The 21422-nt window shown below is 42.0% G+C and overlaps 1 protein-coding gene across 4 annotated transcripts in view; it reads right to left on the bottom strand.

Moving 5' to 3' along the window:
• Positions 1-21422, bottom strand: part of APBA2 (amyloid beta precursor protein binding family A member 2) — a 453336-nt gene that overhangs the window by 232857 nt on the left and 199057 nt on the right. For all 4 annotated transcript variants that reach the window (XM_068275575.1, XM_068275573.1, XM_068275574.1 and 1 more), the window contains exon 3: positions 10285-11282. In XM_068275575.1, coding sequence (XP_068131676.1) covers positions 10285-11244 — 960 coding nt within the window. In that variant the 5' untranslated portion in view covers positions 11245-11282. The remainder of the gene's footprint in view (positions 1-10284; positions 11283-21422) is intronic.

Raw genomic sequence — 21422 nt, forward strand, 5'->3', positions numbered from 1 at the left:
CAAATAATGTACTAAAAGCCTATAGATCATGCCCAGGAATTATTGACTTTTAACTGTCTCATCTAGTCCCCCCCACCTCCACCACCACCACCACATCTAGCCTCACTGTGTAACCCACTCACCCATTCAATATAAAGCAAGTGAATAATGCACTTGTTAATCGCATGGTGGCTTGTATGGTGGCGTAGTGGTTAGCGATAGGTCCGTGGTTTGAATCCCAGCCAGGTCAACAACTGCAAGGAGTGGGTATGTTCTCCCCGAGTCTGCGTGGGTTTCTTCCCACAGCCCAAAAACATACAGATAAGTTAATTGGCTTCCCCCTAAAATTGACCACAGACTACGATACATATGATACATACACTACAGGATACAAACATAGGCATATAATTATGGCAAGGATAAGATTGTGAGCTCCTCCAAGGGACAGTTAGTGACAAGAATATATAGACTCTGTAAAGTGCTAAAGAAGATGTCTGCGCTATATAAATACTAAGTAATAATAATATTATTCACCTAATGGAAATTATCAACTCTAAGTCACTTTGAGCACTAGGGGCCATATGCAATTAACTTTTTCTCCTGAGTTTTCTCCAAAGTGATATTTTCAAACTTGTCAATAAAATGCCTTTTAAATCACCAGAAAGCAAGAACATCGTTAAAATAGTTTTGATAGTATCTTTTCACTTATTATTTGATACGTTTTAATTGCAAAGCGCTTAAAATTTAATCTAACTAGAGGATGAAAACTATCTCCTAGGAGAGAAAGTTAATTGCATATGGGCCCAGGTGTTTTATGTGGTGTGCTTGGCTACAGTAAATCCATTGGTAAATGTTGGTGTCCAGAAGATGACCAACTACACTGAAGTACCAGTGTCTGGATGTACAACAGAAAAATCAAACACCTAAAAACAAGGTTAATGAAAGGATTAGAGGTAAGGCACAATTTTAATAGGATTCGGATTAGGGTATAATAGTAGGGTTAGAAGGTTAAAGTTGGGTGTAACGAAGAACTGAATGTTAGAATATACCATGAAGCTAACTGTATATTTGCTTCACTGTATTTTCAATGCAATAATATCCATATATATTGAAAACACCCTCAATATAGTGTGCCTGCATGTAAAGTGTCCACTTTACAGTACCCACATCTGTAGTGTGTCACCATATATAACATCTCTCTTATAGTTCCTCCTTTACAGTGCCCCCCATAAGGTGCCATCTATTTTGTGACCTTCTGTGCCTTCTATAAGGTGTACCCAGATTTTCTTACAGTATATGTCATCTGTGCCTCCTACTTGGTGCCCCAGTGACTCTTATACAGTGTTCCTTAGTCTCATTTATATAGTGCCCCTTTAGTGCCTCCTTAGTGGTACCCTCTTAGGGATCCATAGATACTACTCCCTTGTCTCTGGTGGTCTAATGGTCTTCCTAAATGCAGCCAGAGGAGGTCGGCTTCAGTATTAGACACAAGAGAGCTGTTATAATCAAGGTAAGACACTAGTTACCTCAGCATCGCTTCCGTTTACTGATCTCTAGAGAAAGGGAAGACAGTAAGGGGGTGATTGGACATAAGGGAGAACTTCCCTAATTAGTCCTCTTTAGATTCCTGGGGTAGCAGCTGCAGCCATGCACTCCTATTATTGGGCGCAGATTATGTGAATATACTGTAGTACTGGAACGAAGTGGTTAAAATGTATCTGATCTGATGAGCAGCAAAAGTGCTGTAAGGCAACCTGCTTGCCTGTGAACAACATCACCCTGTTGCGTTCGGAAAGCTCAATCAATTTCCAGTGCTTTTGCTCAGAAGCATCTCTATGGAGACAAGTATTTTAATTTTATTTTCCCTTTGTGGACTATAAATCACACAACCCAGGAATTTCTCCTTCGTAATTAATGTGCAGTATGTTTAAAGTAAATGTCACTAATAAACTGTGTTGTATTGTGTATTAAAAATACATTTTTATGAAAGAAATACGGGTATTGCTACTGCTGATGCAGACTGCCTGACTATAATGCTCACCTATTTGATAATAGTTTGAAGTCAATGACCTGGAGTAAGTATGCAGATCACAGGAAGACCAGGCTGCATTGTTCTGGTAAAGTAAGTAAAACACAACTATCAGCATTAGTGTGGGTGTTGGAATTTGGGACCATGTGGTTTAGTACCCCAACACACGCATTCTGCACCATTTTACCCTGTCCTGCTGTTCGGTGCCGAAATGGTGCTGAATGTGTGTTTGGGTACCGAACCAAATGGTCCCGAATTCCAGCATCAATACTTATCAGCATTAAAGCCACAAATCAAATTTTGAGAAGGTCGGCAAGAATTTTCCATTCTGTCTGCTATAATTTGTCTGATTCGTGCTACTGAGCTGGAACTACTACAACTGAGCTGGAAGATGCAACAATTATATTTTTTTTTTGATGATACTTCAGCCACATGAAAGCTGGTTAAATTTCTGAAAGTGCATATCTGGCTAGATAAAGGTGGCTGTACAGCTTTTAGTAGTCAGGCCGAAATTAAAGAGGCTATAACTACAGGTCATGGTTTAATTATACGCTGCAACTGTTGTCCACCAAACTACAGCTTGCATAGTTGCTGTAAGAGCAGGTCAGAAAACCGCTCTCACCCCACACCTTTTTTATATGTACCCGGTTTGCTTGTATTTTTGTGTACAATCACCAGTTGAACAGGAGGAATGAGCTGGCTTTGTCTCTCTTCATCCACCAGACACACCAGGTTATCAATACAGTACAGAGTCAGGTGAAGAAAAAGACCACCCCGAAGGGAGTTAATCAAGGACATTCCCAGTGAGCTGATCCAAATTAGTTTTGTAAACCGGTACAAAGGCCATATGCTAGCATTCTGGGTTGGAAAAGGTACTTGGGAATTTTTTACTTCTGCCTGTGTCAACATGTGAGGGCAAAGTCGCATATGGGATTCAATAGTTCCAAATTTTTTGAAACCTGAATACAGATACAAGGTTATTAGAACACCTGTTTATTTTTGAATTATTACCAGTTGTTTGGAGCCAATCCATTCTTTAATTTGTGTATGTGGGAAAAGCTGAAGTTTACAGTTCTTTCTGCATTTCGTGTGCTTCTTCTAAATCATTTAGCAGCCCAGGAGCTTTGTAATAAAAATGATCAATAGAGCTCAATAGACTTAAACACTGTTTAGCTGCCAAGAGCCATCCATCACTCTAGCACAATCTCGTCTTAGCTGACAAACAAAGCAAGCATTATCCAAAGTACCAAAATGAAATATACATAGATTGCATCCATGTGACATTGCGCCTCAGATACTAAGGCATCTCCAGAGATCTCCAACCATCCCCAATGGGGATAAATGGCTCAGCAAACCTGAACAGGATAAATTAAAACTGTCTTCTATTAACTGATTAGTATTCGTCACCCTCAATTAGGTCATATCAGTATCATAGTAAGGTTTGCTGATAAGTCTGTGAATTAGTGCATGTGTGACTGCAATAGTTCATTGCAGTATCCAAAACATGAATATTTTTCTTTAAAAATAAAAAAACCCACAAGATTGGTGGCAGGGGCTTAACTAGAGATCATATGGTCTCCCTGCAAAACTTTTTCTTGGGTTAGAAGCAGATTATAGTAGTGCAGGTAAATTTGGGCACAGATATATTTTCAAAGGTAATCTGTTACTGATTATCACAAAGGCTGTGTTAAATTTGGGTGTGACGCTATTAGGTAATCACTGATTAAATTATTGGTAAGGTATTAGTGTTAGGTGTACATTAGTGTTAGGTGGGGGTTAGTGTTAGGTGTAGGTAGGAAGGAGGTTAGTGTTAGGTGTATGACAGAAAATAGCATGATAAAGGTAACTTTGCCTACAGGAAGCTTCTAACAGAGATGCATGTTGGGGGAAAAAAACAGTTGTAACAAATGGTGAATTTCTTTCCCAACATGCACCTGGGTAGACAGTTTTTCACATTTCAGGTAAAAATTAAATTAAGGCTTAGCTTCAAAGTGAAAATGACCCTTGTTATGTTGTGCTATATTTTATGATACACATTGTGCAGAGTATTAATTGCAGACACTGTAACTGAAATGACTGTTGCTCTACTTTAATGTTGACATTTTTTTTCACTGTTTAAAACTTCACATTCTACCAACTACACACTTTTAATCTATCTATCTATCTATCTATCTATCTATCTATCTATCTATCTATCTATCTATCTGATAAATGTTTGATCATTGCCCAGGGCTACATGTAAGCAATGGATATGCCTGACAAGTTCCCTTTAGTTCCAGGTATTGTTGAGAATAAGGAATCAGCTCTGAACTCTCAGTTCTATAAAGACTTCTCAGCATGGTGGAGAACAGTAACCTGAAATCAGAGAATGATACGGAATACAAACTCACCAATAGGAACAATGCCTCTGACCTTGTGACAATTTCCATATTACCAAGCTGAGCTTTAACATCCTCCTATACAAATTCAGGTACTTTCAAAACAGGCATGTAAAATGCCAATTATTTCAGCATGAGGTGGTATTTGCATAAAACATTTTGGCTTATGAACTGGCAAATTAATTTTCAAGCTGACAAATCACTAGGCAATTTCTAAAATAGTAAGTTCAGTTATGAACATCCACAGGTCTCAGGAAGCAATGCCTGGCCATCTGGCCCCAAGGACTATAACATTATCAGCATATGTCTACAAAGAAAGTGTTTGGTGGATTCCTCTTGGCCATCCAGAAAGGAGCAGCGGAGGATAGCAGAGCAGCGATGGTTTGAAACTCAAAATACAATTTTTTCTCTAAAAAATTATAGAAAACCTAAAGTGAGAAGGATCTTGAGGTTTCCATATGTATTTCCTTTTAAGCAATACCAGTTGTCCTGCTAGTTTTTTTGGGGTGCAGAAGTGTCTGAATTGCACACCTGAAACAAAATCTAGTCAAGCAAATCTAGTTAGACTTCAATCAGAAACATCTAATCTGCATGCTTGTTCAGGGTCTATGGCTAAAAGAATTATAGGCAGAGGATCAGCAGGACAGCCAGGCAATTTGAATTGTTTAGAAGGAAATAAATAGGTCATCCTCTGTATCCCTCTTACTTCAAGTGTCCTTTCAAAGCAGCAAAAAAAAAAAAAAATAGAAAACATAAAAAATACTGGTGTAGTGGCATTCAAAGGCATATTTACACTTCACTGAAGTAAAACGGATAAGATAGCTGGTTGGAGAATAAACTATCAAGATTGTCTTGTAATTAAGTAATTGTGTGCAAACAAAGTATAGAACATTCTTTGCTTTCCCTGGATACAGCAAAAGATGTTCTGCATTGTTTACACAGCTTTGAATACCTGAAGATAATCTGATAATTTTGGTGTACAATGGCAATGTTATCAGTTATCTTATGAGTGAAGTTTGAGTGTTAACCCACCCAGTAGCTTCGAAGCCATTTATATCTTTTTGATACTTTAGACCACACTGTGCTCGTGACTCCCCAACGGTGCATGTTTTGCAGGAAACCTCACCTAAGCACAGTGTCTCAGCTACTTGAAATCCACCTAACTGAGACGCTGAGGTTGCCTGCAAAACATGCATCGTTGGGGGTGACAAGGACAGGTTTGAGAAACACTGCCTTAGACCAAAGATGAAATTTGAGTTTTATCACATTCCAAATGGAACCTGAAGCAAGAGGTATATGTAGGCTGCCATAATATTTCATTTCAAACAATAGAAGTTGCCTGGCAGTCCTGCTGATCCATTGGCTTCAGTAGTATCTGAATCACACCATAAACAAGCATGCAGCTAATCCTGTCAGATTTTACAAAAATGTCAGAAACACCTGATCTGCATATGCTCCTTCAGGGTCAATAGCTAAAAGTATTAGAGGCAGAGGATCAGCAGGATAATCAGACAACTAGTATTTCTTTAAAGGAAATAAATATGGCAGCCTCCTTATACCTTTCACTTCAGGTTCCCATTAAGTGACACCAAGGGGTCTTAGTTATTACTTTAATAATGTGTAATAGAAGTCAAACTCTGCTTATTTTTTTTCAGGTCACTTGAAAAGCAGAACCTTTACAAAATATGCAAAATGTTTGTCATCTGGTAATTTTGATTACTCCAAGTCACCAGCTGTACTGGACATCCAGTTTATATGTAATTTGTATAGTTTTACTCATTTTAGATGCACAGGTTAAGTGAAGGATAGAAGCCGTGTGACTATCATATACTGTAATTTAAACCCACTCATTGTAAGCTCTAGTAACAGTTTCCATAATTGAAAGTGGATGGATAATATGTTAAAACAGTTCACCTATCTTAATGTACACCACAACTAGATGAAAGAAGTTGACATTTACTTATCTGGGGCTTCTTCCAGCCTTGCATAGTCTTTGAGGCCCCTCAGTGTCTTCTTGGTCCCCTCTGTGTGCCACTGTTGCCCCTCTCTGATTTGGATTTGTTGCAACTCTGGCCTCCTAAATCAGGCTCCCACGAGCAATCTGCACATGTGCGGTTAGATTCTTTTGTGAACCGTGCATGCACAAAATGCTCTTGGCCATGACAGCATGATTAAGGAGGTGTGCAGCAGGTGCCGCGGATACACAATAACTGGGACCCAACCAAGTCAGCAATTTCTATGAGGGGCGACAGCAGCATAGTGGAGGGGACCCAGAAGACACAGAGAGGCCTCAAAGATTACGGGGGCTGGAAGGAGCCCCAGGTAAGTAAAAGTGACATTTTTCATCCGGTTTAGGTGTGTTTTAAAGTATCACTGCACTTCCCAACAAATACAGTTGTCCCCAAGATGCATAAAAAAAGAAAGAAAACAAGCTTTTGACTTGAATGTTCTTCCAGCCCCCTGGAGTCCTCCTGGTCCTTTGTTCTCATTCCGCGCTGTTCTGTTCCTCTGGACGTGGCTCTAGTAAGTTGGGTGACTATGTGAGTCAGCAGCCACTGAGCATGCTGAAGTGTTCTGCGCATGGACAGAAGCAATTTCTACTTACTGCACAAGATCCGAACTCTCCTTTCCACGAGAGTGTGATGGAGGAGGTGCTAGGCACAGGGCCGAGCATGAAGCATTTGGAGGAGGATGGAGGTAGAATGGAGCAGGACGGCATGACAGCGAGGGACCAAGAGGACTTCGGGGGGCTGGAAGAAGCCCCGGGTACGTAACTAACTACTTTCAATTACACTTACAATTTTTCTTTCAGTAAGCTGTCCATTTACATAAATCTTTCTGTCCACTGCAGCCTCATGTAATCCCCTGTTCACCTTAAGAGTTAGGTGGTAGACAGGAGGCACAGCTGAAGGTAGTAGGCCAGGCAATGGTAGTCTAAGACGCTTTTTTCATGGTTGTTATGTATTTTATTATCAAGGCTCTACTGCGGCATCACCTCTTATGCATAATAATACAGCCTGGCCAGACTTCTGGTAACTTGTTTTTTATATGTTTTTATAACTTTGCATTTTACTTTTACTTTTCAATTAATACATTGCTTTGCATTTACTGGAATGCTAGTAAAAGTTCTTACACTCTTTTTGTTTTGTTTTTTCTTTTTTTGCTTATTCCCCCACCTATTAACGCAATAATATCATCACACTTCAAAATACAGTTACAATTAGCCTAGCAAGGACAGAAGAGAAATGATACCTGTTGTGCAGTCACAGCACTGAAATTAATTATGTTTATTGTCAGTATACAATGTGCAAGAATGCCATTGTAAAATCCTTTTATTTACCGGCATGTGCATTATGCATTTTTTGGAAATGCAATACTGCTTTGACTGCTGCAGTATCCCTTCACGGATGCATACCTCTAGTGAAAGCAACTAGTAATACACAATCTGTTTCCTGCAAAGTCATAACTCTGATTTCTTATTTATTTACTGCATTCTATTATAGTTCTGGAATATTGTGACCTACTTTACATACATAGAACTGATTCTGTCTGTGCTTGCCCCTCATGATGAACAATTCGAAACCACAACGATAAGTAAACATTGTACCTGTTGAAACTTTTGTACTGATAAGATTTCAGCTTAATAAAAAAAAAACCATAAGGCCCGGTTCACATCTGCATTTGCCAACGGAACCGGCTGTACCGTTCCGTGGTCCATTCCTCTGAACGGACAAAAAAATGCTGCAGGCCCTAATTTTCCGGACCGTTTTGTTCAATGGAACGGAAACAGAAGGTTTTGCAACTACATAGTAACAAATAGAAAACTGACAGTTTACAGCACACTGGCTGTAAAAACTGACAGTTTTTCCTGATCCTGATGGCCGGATCAGTACGAACGGCTCCGCAAAAAAACGCTAATGTGAACCGGGCCTATACTGAACTGCATATATTATAAAGCCACAATGCTGATGATTATCAAACTTGTCTCTGAATCATACTATTAGTGTGCCTTTGTCCTGTAAAACCGAGGTATTGAGCTCACTGTGGAAGAATAACTGATCTGAAATGTGTGAATATAAATTCTCAGTACTCAGGCCTTCCATACTTTCCATGAAATAACACTTCTGATGTGTCTGCACTATATTGGCATAGGTTGCTTAGCTTCCCACGGAAGAAGAACATGGTGTGTTTGACTGTTTGAATGCCATTCTGCTCCATTTTTATCCTAGTAGGTTTTATGCTGCAATTATTTTTTTTAGAGCAGAGAAAAGATGCTGCATTGCATACCACTTTAAATTAATTAACCAAAAAAGAAAAAAAATCTGACAAAGCTTAAATTGTAACAAAATGTGTAATTTGGCCTCCTCTCCTTCAATGCAGAGGATGCTTACTCCATGCATCCAACTGAGTCTTCCCAAATGACCATGCAAGCCATGGGAAGTGGGAACTCCCACCGCCAGCCCAATAACCAATCAGTAAAGAAAGCCCCCTTTCTGAATACAACAATAGCAAAAAGTTTTGAATCTGGATGATATCATTTATTGGCTAACTTAGAGGTAAATAAAAAGTAAGCTTTCAACTGATAAGCCTTTTCCAGGAATGTGCGGTACATTGTAGTAGCTTTCAGCATAGTAGAAGCAGTAGAGTGTTGTACCATGTTAAAAAAAAATGTTAGCCATCAGTAAAAGTAAGAAGTTTTGAATACAACATTATAATGGATTTTTCCATTACAAAAAGAGTTAAACAAATGTTAGTTGTTGGAGTCAGAGCAGTGACAGCTTGAAGGGGGAAACAGAAGTTTGGAATTGTGTATGATAGGACCAGGGATAGTTCTTATGTAAACCTTGATCAATCAGGTCCGTGTTTTTAGTTTTCATGAACTTTTGCCTGCTGTGCTGTGGACTGTGTAGTAATATTACATTACAACCATTTATGACAATCAGCACTCTCTGAATCCAGTTGTTCGCTGTACTGTGTGTGTCACTGTTAGTGTACAGAGCTTTTTAAAGAACACCTTTTTGTTTTACTCATTTTATTTTTTAATTTATTTCATTTATTTAGGATACATTTTGGGGGACTGATTTTGAGTGTAGTTAAAGCAAACATTAAGTGAAAATAAACCTAATTGTACTGTATGTGTTTTACTAAAGGTAACTATAACGTACAACTGAGTCTCATATTTTTATGTTATGTTTAAGGGCTTCATTTAAAGACTTAGGCTGAGACACACTGCAGAGCACTTTTTGATCCGCTAGCGCTGTTTTTGTGTTTTTAAAACACCTTCTCATTGAGTAATGAGTAGTCGTGAGTAAAAATGCCAGAAAAATTGATTTTAATGCAAGTCAATAGCAGTGCGTTTTTAAAAACGCAAACGCAGTGATGATGGAATGACAAATGCTCTGCAGTGTGTATCAGCCCTTTATTCTAAACAGCAACCGGGACAAATCAGCCTTGCTGAGCTGAAAAACAAATATATAACCCTTTGCATTTCCCAGCAAACTTTATCACACGCCTTTTCTTTCTCAAATAACAATGTTTTTGCTTCTATTTCTTAGTAGGGCTAGTACTACATGTGCCTATGTTTATCTCATCATGTCATGTGTCACTTATGGTTTCTTTTAACTTCTTGCAGGTGAGTGGCTTCTCATAAAGTAAGTTCTGCATTTCATGTGAAGGGGAGCAAATAAGTAGCAGATGTTTAGAAGAGGGGTACAGTATATAAATGCTGGCTGAACAGTCACATGACTGTATTTAAAATGTTTATTTAACTTTCTGTCTGGAGTGTAGCCTAAATAAGTGAAATGTGCATTGTACAGGAATTTGTTTTGTATGCCGGTAAAATGAATGTTATAAAAAATACATTTTTTAAAATACATTTCTAAAAAAAAAATAGCTTACCTGCTCTTGAGTCCACTTCTGCCTTTCTTCTGGAGTTCTAACTTTTCCTTTGTAATTTCTTTGTATTTCACCAACTGGCTTTGAAGCTGAAGGAATATTCAAAGATTTTGGCCGCCCTTCATGTCTGTTGGCAGTAAGGGCAGTATCAGGTTTCTGACATGTTTCGTTGTGGTCATTTGGCACAGTTTCAGGTCCACTATGCTCAGGGCTCATGTCAGTAGGACTATTTATGCTGCTCATACTCATGCTCATTTTGATCTCGGCTACAATCTGATCAATGTCCTCCTCTTGATCCTCGGTTTCTCCATCAGTTTTCCTTGCATGGAATGGGGATTGTGGGAGTGAATTACCATTAGTCTCTGCTGGATAGTAGTCCTCCTGATATGCTTCTTCATTTTCACTATACTGAGCAGTTTCCTCGGGGTCTTGAACCTCCACTGAAGAGGAGTTGTCCTCCTCCAGCATTTGAATCTGACTTTCATGCTCAATTTCTTCATTTCTACATTCCTGTTGCTGTCTCTTGGAATCTGTCCATTCATCTTCCACTGCTTCAACACATTCATCTGTCTTTAAATTATGTTCTTCATTATTGATATACTCTTCACCATTGCAGTCCATTCCTTCAAGGTAACTATCATCTTCTGGACAGTACCGTATATAATATGTGATTCCGTCTTCTTCATCAGGCAGTCCTTCATCATATTCTTCATCTGAAGTGTTATTCACATAGTCGGAACTTGAATCTCCATCACCACTGTTGTCATTACATTCTTGTTCCTCCTGATTGGATGAAGAGTGTCTGCTGTTGGGTATCTGTGTATTAGTGTACTCATGTATTACCGGCTCCTCATACACAGAGTCCTGGTTTTCACGAATGGTGATTTGCGGAGAAGACGGACAGGACCTTGGTCTCTGGTCCAGCATGCTGGCTGCTGTACTCTGACGTTTCCTGTTTGCCATGGTTAGTTGGTTACACAGCCATCATTTCACGAAATGTTCTGTAGAAGATAAAATAGAGAATGCTAAGATTCCTTAATATTGACCTAATTATCATAATTAGACAACTGATTAGAATGAGAAAAAACAAGTAGCAGGTACCTTGAGATAGCAAAACATCATATTCAAGATGGTGTAAAAGACATTTTGACATGTTTTTGAATTATACCAAGTTAACACACATGAACTTGGACAAAAAAAGCTGACTTTTACTTACCTGGGCCTCAAAGACTACAGGGAGCTGGAAGATGTCCCAGTTAAGAAAAAGCCTTCCTTTTAGTCCCAGTTCCAATATAAATGTAATTTAGGTCACTAACAGAAGCAATATACAAATACATAAAATTCATTTGAGATCCTGATAAAAATATCAATTTATTTATAAAGAAACAAATATGTTGTAGTAAATATTCACTGCATGTTTGTCAGGTGGAAAAACAGCACCCCCATAAGGCTGTTTGTATAGCTGAATTATGAGGGTACATTTGTAAAAAAGCATTACAGAAAAGTATTAATTTCTACAATGTTAAAAAAGGCAAATAGAAAAACATGTCACAATTTTAAGGCATTGAGATCATATGCTATAATATATCATTTAAAATAAAATGTAAATCACAATATAGTAATTAAATGGCACACACAGACATGACAGCAGAAATCTAGATCTAAATTAACTAATTAAATTGACGTTGCCATTGGTCTTTTACTACTGGCTCTAAATGTGCGTACACATGCACAAAGAATGTCATCCATAGGGTTGGGTCTCAGTCTGTTGCTACAGAGTGAGGAGAAGAGAACACACTACACTACAGTGCACAATAGAGTGGCTTGTGGCAAGAGGGGTAAGGACAGGGCCAGTACTACCACAGGGTCAAATGGGTGGTTGCCCCAGGGCCTCTAGCCGGCTGCAGGCCCCCGAGGTCACTTTCTCCAACTTGACTATGGTTCCCAGGACCAGAGTCTTGGGCAGAGTAGCACCTAACCTTCTCCTCTTTCAGTCCATGGCTCCATGCACTCGCCATCTTTATCCTCACAGAGGCGCCTGTCCTCCATGACCTAGTGCACATTATTACATAATAACATGCTGCGGGTAACAGAAAATTTTGCCAGCAAAGGATGAAGAAAGGAGTGCATGGAGCCATGGACTGACAGGAGTGCATGGAGCCTGCTGGGACAGGGGAGATTTTACTCTGCCGAAGACTCTGCAGGTGCCCTGGGAACCATAGCCAACTTGGAGTAACCTGGGAGGACCAGTCACTGTCCTGGGGGCCCTTGAGGGGGGAATTTGGCTTCAACCAAGGGTCCCCTAATGTTGCTATAGGAAAGGTGGGGTCTGTCAGTGGGGACCCAGGTTATTTTTTCCTGAGGGCCCCATTGTAAATAGAACCAGCTCTGGGTAAGGATCTGAATAAGGTGCTTGCCCAAATCAATCCAGAACTCCAGATCTCTCTGTATCGAATCAAGAAGGCTATACACAGAAATAGATTCTCATAAGCAAGACAGCCCTGACCAGCTATCTTCTGACAAGAACCCTTTAGCAAAGGAAAGAAATCAAAACTCAAGTGCTGCTCTATACCTTTGTGGAAGATATCAGTAAAGCTATGGCTACAGCATCACCTTTGCTGTATTCTGAGTTGTTCCTTTGTTTGATTTACTGCCTTGATTATAAATAAACTATTTAGCACATCAAATCTTATGCTGGGCATAGACGACTCGACTCGGCGGCTCGACTAGCCGCCGGATCGACTCCCGCTGCGTCCCTGCTCGCCGCCGCTCGTTCCCGTGGGCGGCGGGATCGATTCCCGCTCGTCCCCGCGGGCACTCCTTACCTTGCGCTCGATTCCCCGCTATTGAGCGGGGAATCGATACGGCGGGTCATCGGACCTGTTGGATATTATCAATCGAGCCATCAGCGGCTTGATTGATAAGGAGGTGTCGACCCGTCTATGCCCAGCATAAAATAACCATAAATTTTATTTTTGTTTTGGATCAGTTGGGAAGGTGTTAGAATTTTTGTTGTGGTTATAGCTCTAAACAGTCAATTTACAAAGCATAACTTATGAGGTATCACAAGTGATATGATCAACATATGTATAGTGCTCTTCAAGTTACAGTGCACAGCTGTAGAATAGAATATATTTCAGAATGTATGCATGATATTTCTTTGCTTACTGATGACTCAGGCTGCTAGTGTCTAGCTTTCAAAATCAGGCATGCAAAACGTATCTCCGATTCAGTGGCTTTATAGCCAGCTTATGCAGAGTAGCTATTTTAACACCACCTGCTCTTGCATGGTGTATAGAATGAAGCGAAATGTAATCAGTGTGTTGTATTTACTTGTCTTACTGTAACCCCGTGTTTTCTGAAGTGTAGGTCACATTACACTGGTGACCAGAGTGCAAGTGATGTGCGTAATGAAGCCCTTACAGGTGAACACTTGTACTCAGGTTTAATCAGTGTGGTCCCTGTAGTGTTGTGTTTGGAAGCCAGGAGGCCTGCTGAGCAGGGTAAAAAGCATCAAGTACGAAATATGTATTATTCAAGTATGAAGTATATAGTATTCAAGTATGAAATATTTAGCACAAAATATTTAGCATGAAAAAGGTCCTCCTAATGTATAAACAGCAAAATATATGGACAAATCTTTGGGGGTCTAAAGCACACCAGAAGTGAGAGGGAGATGGAGGCTGTCCTGTTGATCCTCTGCCTCGAATACTTTTAGCCATAGACCCTAAACAGGCATGCAGATCAGATGTTTCTGCCTGAAGTCTGACTGGATTAGCTGCATGCTTGCTTCAGGTGTGTGATTCAGACACTACTGCAGCTCAAGACATGGGCAGGTTCAATCAGGCTGGCCTATGAGAGCTATTTAGAGACAAGGCAGAACTGTGGGCAGCCTGCTGGAGCCTACCCAGATAAATTACGTTAATACAACTATACAGTGAATGTTGGAAGGAGGTGAAGTTTGTTGTGATCACATCTTCCTTTATTTGGAGACATTGTACTGTATTTACGAACAATCCATAATGTTTCAGTGAAAGCTGTTTTGAGATGTTAAAGAGAAACCGTAACCAAGAATTGAACTTCATCCCAATCAGCAGCTGATACCCCCTTTTCCATGAGGAATCTATTCCTTTTCTCAAACGGATCAGCAGGGGGCTCTGTGTGGCTGATATTGTGGTGAAACCCCTCTCACAGTGTGATGTCAGGACCATCATTCTGACATCACACTGTGGGAGCCTTGTTGCATTATGGGAAATAACAGCTGTTTACAACTGCTAAAAAAGCAAGCAGCATCTCTTTCCAGTGACATCACCTGCCAACAGTAAAAATGTTACCATGCGATAAATGTCAGAATGTAAATCAGGGAGAGGAAAGATTTTACAATGGGAAAACACTGACTAAATCATTTATACATAAGTATTGTAGAAATTAAGCACATTTTTATTACATTAATTTCACTGGAGTTCCTCTTTAAGAAGCAGAAGCTAGCACTCTGTTGTGTCGAGACAGCGTGCTGGGAAAACGACTGTGAAAGGAACTGCTTCTTCGCTTTCAAAAACGATATCTAAAATCAGTTTAATTTATATTATTCGTCACTGGAGATGGTGTTATCATGAAGTACTTAACATAGAAAAATACAATTTTGCTATTACTCATGCCTTGTTTTTTCATACTATTAATTGGTAGTAATTTTGTGTATTATGTACTCATAAAGAACAAAAAACTATAGTTATGTCATCACCTAACAAGCTATCGAGGAATACACACAGCATGAGATTTAAAGGCCTTGCTAAGAATCAGCAATCCCAAGTTAACCGCCTCAACCGCCAAGGTGACACCAAAGGAATCTCGTAATAAAACAAAGACAAGTCACACAATTTCCTGTAGAAGCAGAACAACATTGCTCCTCATTAAATATTTTTCTGTATCCATTACCGGTGAGACGGATTTACTCTCTCATTCATGACTGTAATTTAGCCAGATACCATCAGGACTAGAATGAGCTTTCTTTCATTTACTTTATTTACTCATTATTTCATTCCTCACAAACCAACCGTACATCGTACCAACGTATGGTCTACCAGACCATTCATGTTTGGAGCTGTCGCAGATATGGGAGGGCAGTCAGGCATGAAACAACAGCTATAATCTGTTCTTCTAAATTCATGTAGGAGATGTAATAGCTTCTCAAAATTGAAGTCATATTAGCAAAAGACTTCCAGTATTTACATAAAATAAATGAAAAAGTATATGATCATTTGGGTGTAATTCTTGTTTTTGTGGGAAGCCAATACCGGGGATGAGCAGTTTATCATCTCCAGTTTCTGGTTGCCTTTCTAGCCAACAGTTGAAAGCATTATGACTTACCTCTGCTTAGGCTCGCTTTAATGCTCAAAAAATTCCTTAAATTTGCTTTTTTCCCATAATATTTCCATTCTATCTTCACTGCACTATAGTAGCAGCAATGCTTATGGAAGTTGGTGCTATATCCTACTAAGGGCCAGTGCACACCAAAAACCTCTAGCACATCTGCAAAACGCTAGAGGTTTTTGAAGCAGATTTCAGAGCGATTCCAGGCATGTTTAGAGAGGTTTTCGAAACATGCCTAGCATTTTTTGGAACGTTTTTGTGTAGCAGATTTCATATATTGTTACATTAAAGCCATTACTGAACAGCTTCTGTAACAAAAACGCCTGGAAAACCGCTCTGATCTAGCATTTTTCAGAGCGGTTTTCCACTTTCGTATACTTTAACATTGAGGCAGAAACGCCTCAGAAATCTAAAAAATGCTGCAGCCTCCGAGTATGCGTTTGTGGAAAAAAACAAAGTGCTCCGGTGTGCATCACTTTGCTCTAAAAGATTATTTACAGCATATAATATACTAACACAATGTGTTTTTTTAGTAAAACAGCATTCAAAGGGTTACATCACAGGGCTGACTCTTTCTTCTGCAGGGAGAACTCGCATCCGAACTGCAGTTAAGCTTATCTAGTGTACACATTCTTTACTTGATACATTTATGTAAACATTATCTGGCTGTGCAGCACTTCAGCTGATGAGTCCTGGGGTGAAACACAGGTCAGAAATCACTGCTGGCTGCATTCACAACAGAACTACAACAGTTATAAATAAAATGCACCAGCAGCTTTAAAAATAAATTAACTGAACTTTGGGAAGTTATAATGTCTAAATGAATAATAATACTTGTGCACAAAAGCAAATATGATAATTGTATAGGTTATAAAAAGTAGGAAAACACATTTTTGTTGAAAATTTTGTCAGAGTTTTAAACTGCTTTAAGCTGATTTCCTATTTACTTTTATGATTTATTGATGCTATGAGCCCATAAATCTGCAAACTTGATTTCATTTATACTAAACAGAATAGGCTGCATGATTGCATGCTAACAGATGCAATCACAGCCCTCACTAGCAGACCTAGAATTCACTATGTAATTCCCAGCCATTGTTGTGATCAAACTGATGGCAGGTGGGTTTTATCATTTTACTAAACAAAAATGTCAAGCAAAACATTCTTAAATCATCCATGCAAGCTTGGATAAGTATTCATTTTACTAATAAAAAATGTTACCCCCTCCCCCAAGCTTAATTAGCCCATTGTCCAGAATACAGATTTTGCAGCCAGAAAGCAGAAAGATAGAGCCTACAGGCATGGTGTACGATCACCTGCCACTAACTTCACTGCCTCTACTCCAAATACTAACCTAGCCGCTATACATATCTTTCTTCTACCTACCCCCACGATTGTTGATACACATGACAAAAACCTCACTGCTGCTATTTTTAACACTAACCTCACTGTTGCTACTCCTAGCGTCAACCTCACTGCCACTACCCTTAACACTAACCTTACTGCTGCTGCTACACATATCACTCCTCTTTCTACCCCTACACCAAACACAAATGTTACTTAGTGATCTATGGTTTCTGCTCACCGATCGTTATACCGTTTGTTCACTGCTTGCCGAATATAATACTGCTGCTCTGCCACTTGCTAAATCTCCCTTATTCTATTGCCAGCTGGCAACCAATCTAAGCACGCTATCACAACAAAGATGCAATTAACAGTGCAGGCTATGATACAGGATGTTGCTTGCCCCGGCGTCAAAAGCAAGTGCTTCAACCCACCAACAGAAAGGAACATATAGGAAATTGGTACCTTTTATTCATACCTACAAAAAGTTAACAAGAAAAATAACCCACAATGTGATCAAGTATTTTAACAAAGGTTTTGAAGAGTATTGTCTCAAAACCCAGCATAATCTTCAGTGTCAGTTATTCAAGAATCTAAGTCAGTGTTTCACAGGGAAAAAAGGTGAATTGTTCAATTCCTGACAAAGACTTCCCATTGGCCTAGAACAGTGGTTCCCAACCCATGTGCCGCGACACATACATGTGTCGTGGCAGCTTCGGGTATGTGTCGCAGTGTCAGCTCTCGGAGGAAAGCAGCACAGTAGAGTGGGGCCGAACGGTTCGCCTGCGAACGGTTCCATGCGAACTTCAGTGGTTCGCGTTCGCGTCCCGCAGGCGAACCTTTGCGGAAGTTCGGTTCGCCCCATAATGCACATGGAGGGTCAACTTTGACCCTCTACATCACAGTCAGCAGGCCCAGTGTAGCCAATTAGGCTACACTAGCCCCTGGAGCCCCACCCCCCCCCCCCCCCTTATATAAGGCAGGCAGCGGCGGCCATTACGGTCACTCGTGTGCTGCCTGCGTTAGTGAGAGTAGGGCGAGCTGCTGCAGACTGTCTCTCAGGGAAAGATTAGTTAGGCTTAACTTGTTCCTGTCTGGCTGCATACCTGTTCTGTGAACCCACCACTGCATACCTGTGCTGTGAACCCACCACTGCATACCTGTGCTGTGAACCCACCACTGCATACCTGTGCTGTGAACCCACCACTGCATACCTGTGCTGTGAACCCACCACTGCATACCTGTTCAGTGAACCTGCCACTGCATACCTGTTCTGTTCAGTGGACCCGCCACTGTATACCTGTTCATTGAACCCACCACTGCATACCTGTGCTGTGAACCCACCACTGCATACCTGTTCTGTGAACCCACCACTGCATACCTGTTCAGTGAACCCGCCACTGCATACCTGTTCTGTTCAGTGGACCCGCCACTGTATACCTGCTCAGTGAACCCGCCACTGCATACCTGTTCTGTTCAGTGGACCCGCCACTGTATACCTGTTCAGTGAACCCACCACTGCATACCTGTGCTGTGAACCCACCACTGCATACCTGTTCTGTGAACCTACCACTGCATACCTGTTCAGTGAACCCGCCACTGCATACCTGTTCTGTTCAGTGGACCCGCCACTGTATACCTGTTCAGTGAACCCGCCACTGCATACCTGTTCTGTTCAGTGGACCCGCCACTGTATACCTGTTCAGTGAACCCGCCACTGCATACCTGTTGTGTTCAGTGAACCTGCCACTGCATACCTGTTCTGTGAACCCGCCACTGTATACCTGTTCTGTTTAGTGAACCCGCCACTGTATACCTGTTCTGTTTAGTGAACCCGCCACTGCATACCTGTTCTGTTCAGTGGACCCGCCACTGTATACCTGTTCAGTGAACCCGCCACTGCATACCTGTTGTGTTCAGTGAACCTGCCACTGCATGCCTGTTCTGTGAACCCGCCACTGTATACCTGTTCTGTTTAGTGAACCCGCCACTGTATACCTGTTCTGTTTAGTGAACCCGCCACTGTATACCTGTTCTGTTTAGTGAACCCGCCACTGCATACCTGTTCTGTTCAGTGGACCCGCCACTGTATACCTGTTCAGTGAACCCGCCACTGCATACCTGTTGTGTTCAGTGAACCTGCCACTGCATACCTGTTCTGTGAACCCGCCACTGTATACCTGTTCTGTTTAGTGAACCCGCCACTGTATACCTGTTCTGTTTAGTGAACCCACCACTGCATACCTGTTCTGTTCAGTGGACCCGCCACTGTATACCTGTTCAGTGAACCCGCCACTGCATACCTGTTGTGTTCAGTGAACCTGCCACTGCATACCTGTTCTGTGAACCCGCCACTGTATACCTGTTTTGTTTAGTGAACCCACCGCATCAGTGCGCATACCTGTGCAGTTAAGTGAACCCACCTACCTACGTGAGTGCACGCAGTGTGATATACCACTCCGTGCATACCCGATATGGACAAAACAGGTAGAGGAAGAGGTAGTGCCAGAGCCAGAGGAAGGCCACCCGGCAGGTCTGCGCGAGGTCGTGTAAATGTAATTTCGTGTGGACCTGGCCCACAGTACAGTGCTCGGAAGAAGGCACGTCCCATCACCTCCCAAGATTGTCAGGACGTGGTTGAGTATTTAGCGACACAGAACACCTCATCTTGCTCAGCCACCAGCGCTACTACTAGCACCACTTCCGCTGCATTTGACACTTCGCAAGAATTATTTAGTGTTGAAATCACTGATGCACAGCCATTGTTGTTACAGCCAGATGAATTTTCACCAGCTAATATGTCTGAGTTACGCGGCAACACTATGGATGTAACGTGTCAGGAGGATGAAGGACCTACTGATGGTGCAAGTTTGGATTTGTCTGAGGCAAGCGAAGCTGGGCAGGATGACTACGATGATGACGGTAATAGGGATCCTCTGTATGTTCCCAATAGAGGAGATGAAGAGGGGGACAGTTCAGAGGGGGAGTCAGAGAGTAGTAGGAGGAGAGAAGTTGCTGAAAGAAGCTGGGGCAGCTCTTCGTCAGAAACAGCTGGTGGCAGAGTCCGGCACCATGTATCGCCACCTATGTACAGCCAGCCAACTTGCCCTTCAGCATCAGCTGCTGAGGTCCCCATAGTGCCCACATCCCAGGGTGGCTCAGCGGTGTGGAAATTTTTTAATGTGTGTGCCTCAGATCGGACCAAAGCCATCTGTTCGATCTGCCAACAAAAATTGAGCCGTGGAAAGGCCAACACTCACGTAGGGACAAGTGCCTTACGAAGGCACCTGGAGAAAAGGCACAAACAGCAATGGGATGGCCACCTGAGCAAAAGCAGCAGCAGCACACAAAAGCAAAGCCACCCTCCTTCTCCTCTTCCTCCTCCATCAGGTGCATTATCTGCTTCTGCCGCTTTCTCCCTTCCACCTTCACAGGCACCCTCCTCCACTCCGCCTCTGCCCTTGAGCGGTTCCTGCTCCTCTGCCCACAGCAGCAGTCAGGTGTCCGTGAAGGAAATGTTTGAGCGGAAGAAGCCAATTTCGGCCAGTCACCCCCTTGCCCGGCGTCTGACAGCTGGCGTGGCGGAACTGTTAGCTCGGCAGCTGTTACCATACCGGCTGGTGGACTCTGAGGCCTTCCGTAAATTTGTGGCCATCGGAACACCGCAGTGGAAGATGCCAGGCCGCACTTATTTTTCGAGAAAGGCCATACCCCAACTGCACTGTGAAGTTGAGAGGCAAGTGGTGTCATCTCTTGCGAAGAGCGTTGGGTCAAGGGTACACCTGACCACGGATGCCTGGTCTGCCAAGCACGGGCAGGGCCGCTACATTACCTACACAGCCCATTGGGTGAACCTGGTGGTGAACGATGGCAAGCAGGGCGCAGCGGACCAAATTGTGACACCTCCACGGCTTGCAGGCAGGCCTCCTGCCACCTCCTCTCCTCCTGCTACATGCTCTTCGCTGTCCTCCTCCTCCTTGGCTGAGTGGCAGTTCTCCTCTCCAGCTACACAGCCCCAGCTCCGCAGGGCCTATGCTGCATGCCAGGTACGACGCTGTCACGCCATCTTAGACATGTCTTGTCTCAAAGCGGAGAGTCACACTGGAGCAGCTCTCCTGGCTGCTCTTAAGAAACAGGTGGATGAGTGGCTGACCCCGCACCATACGGGAGATAGGCAACGTGGTGTGCGACAACGGCAGCAATCTGCTTGCCGCTTTGCATATGGGGAAGCTGACACACGTACCCTGCATGGCACATGTCATGAATCTAGTGGTTCAAAGATTTGTGGCAAAGTACCCTGGCTTAGCGAATGTCCTGAAGCAGGCCTGGAAGTTCTGTGGGCATTTGAGGCGGTCTTACACAGCCATGGCACGCTTTGCGGAAATTCAGCGCAAAAACAACATGCCGGTGAGACGCCTCATTTGCGA

This window comes from Hyperolius riggenbachi, chromosome 3 (genome assembly GCF_040937935.1).
Source record: "Hyperolius riggenbachi isolate aHypRig1 chromosome 3, aHypRig1.pri, whole genome shotgun sequence".
In the NCBI taxonomy this organism is placed as follows: Eukaryota; Metazoa; Chordata; class Amphibia; order Anura; family Hyperoliidae; genus Hyperolius; species Hyperolius riggenbachi.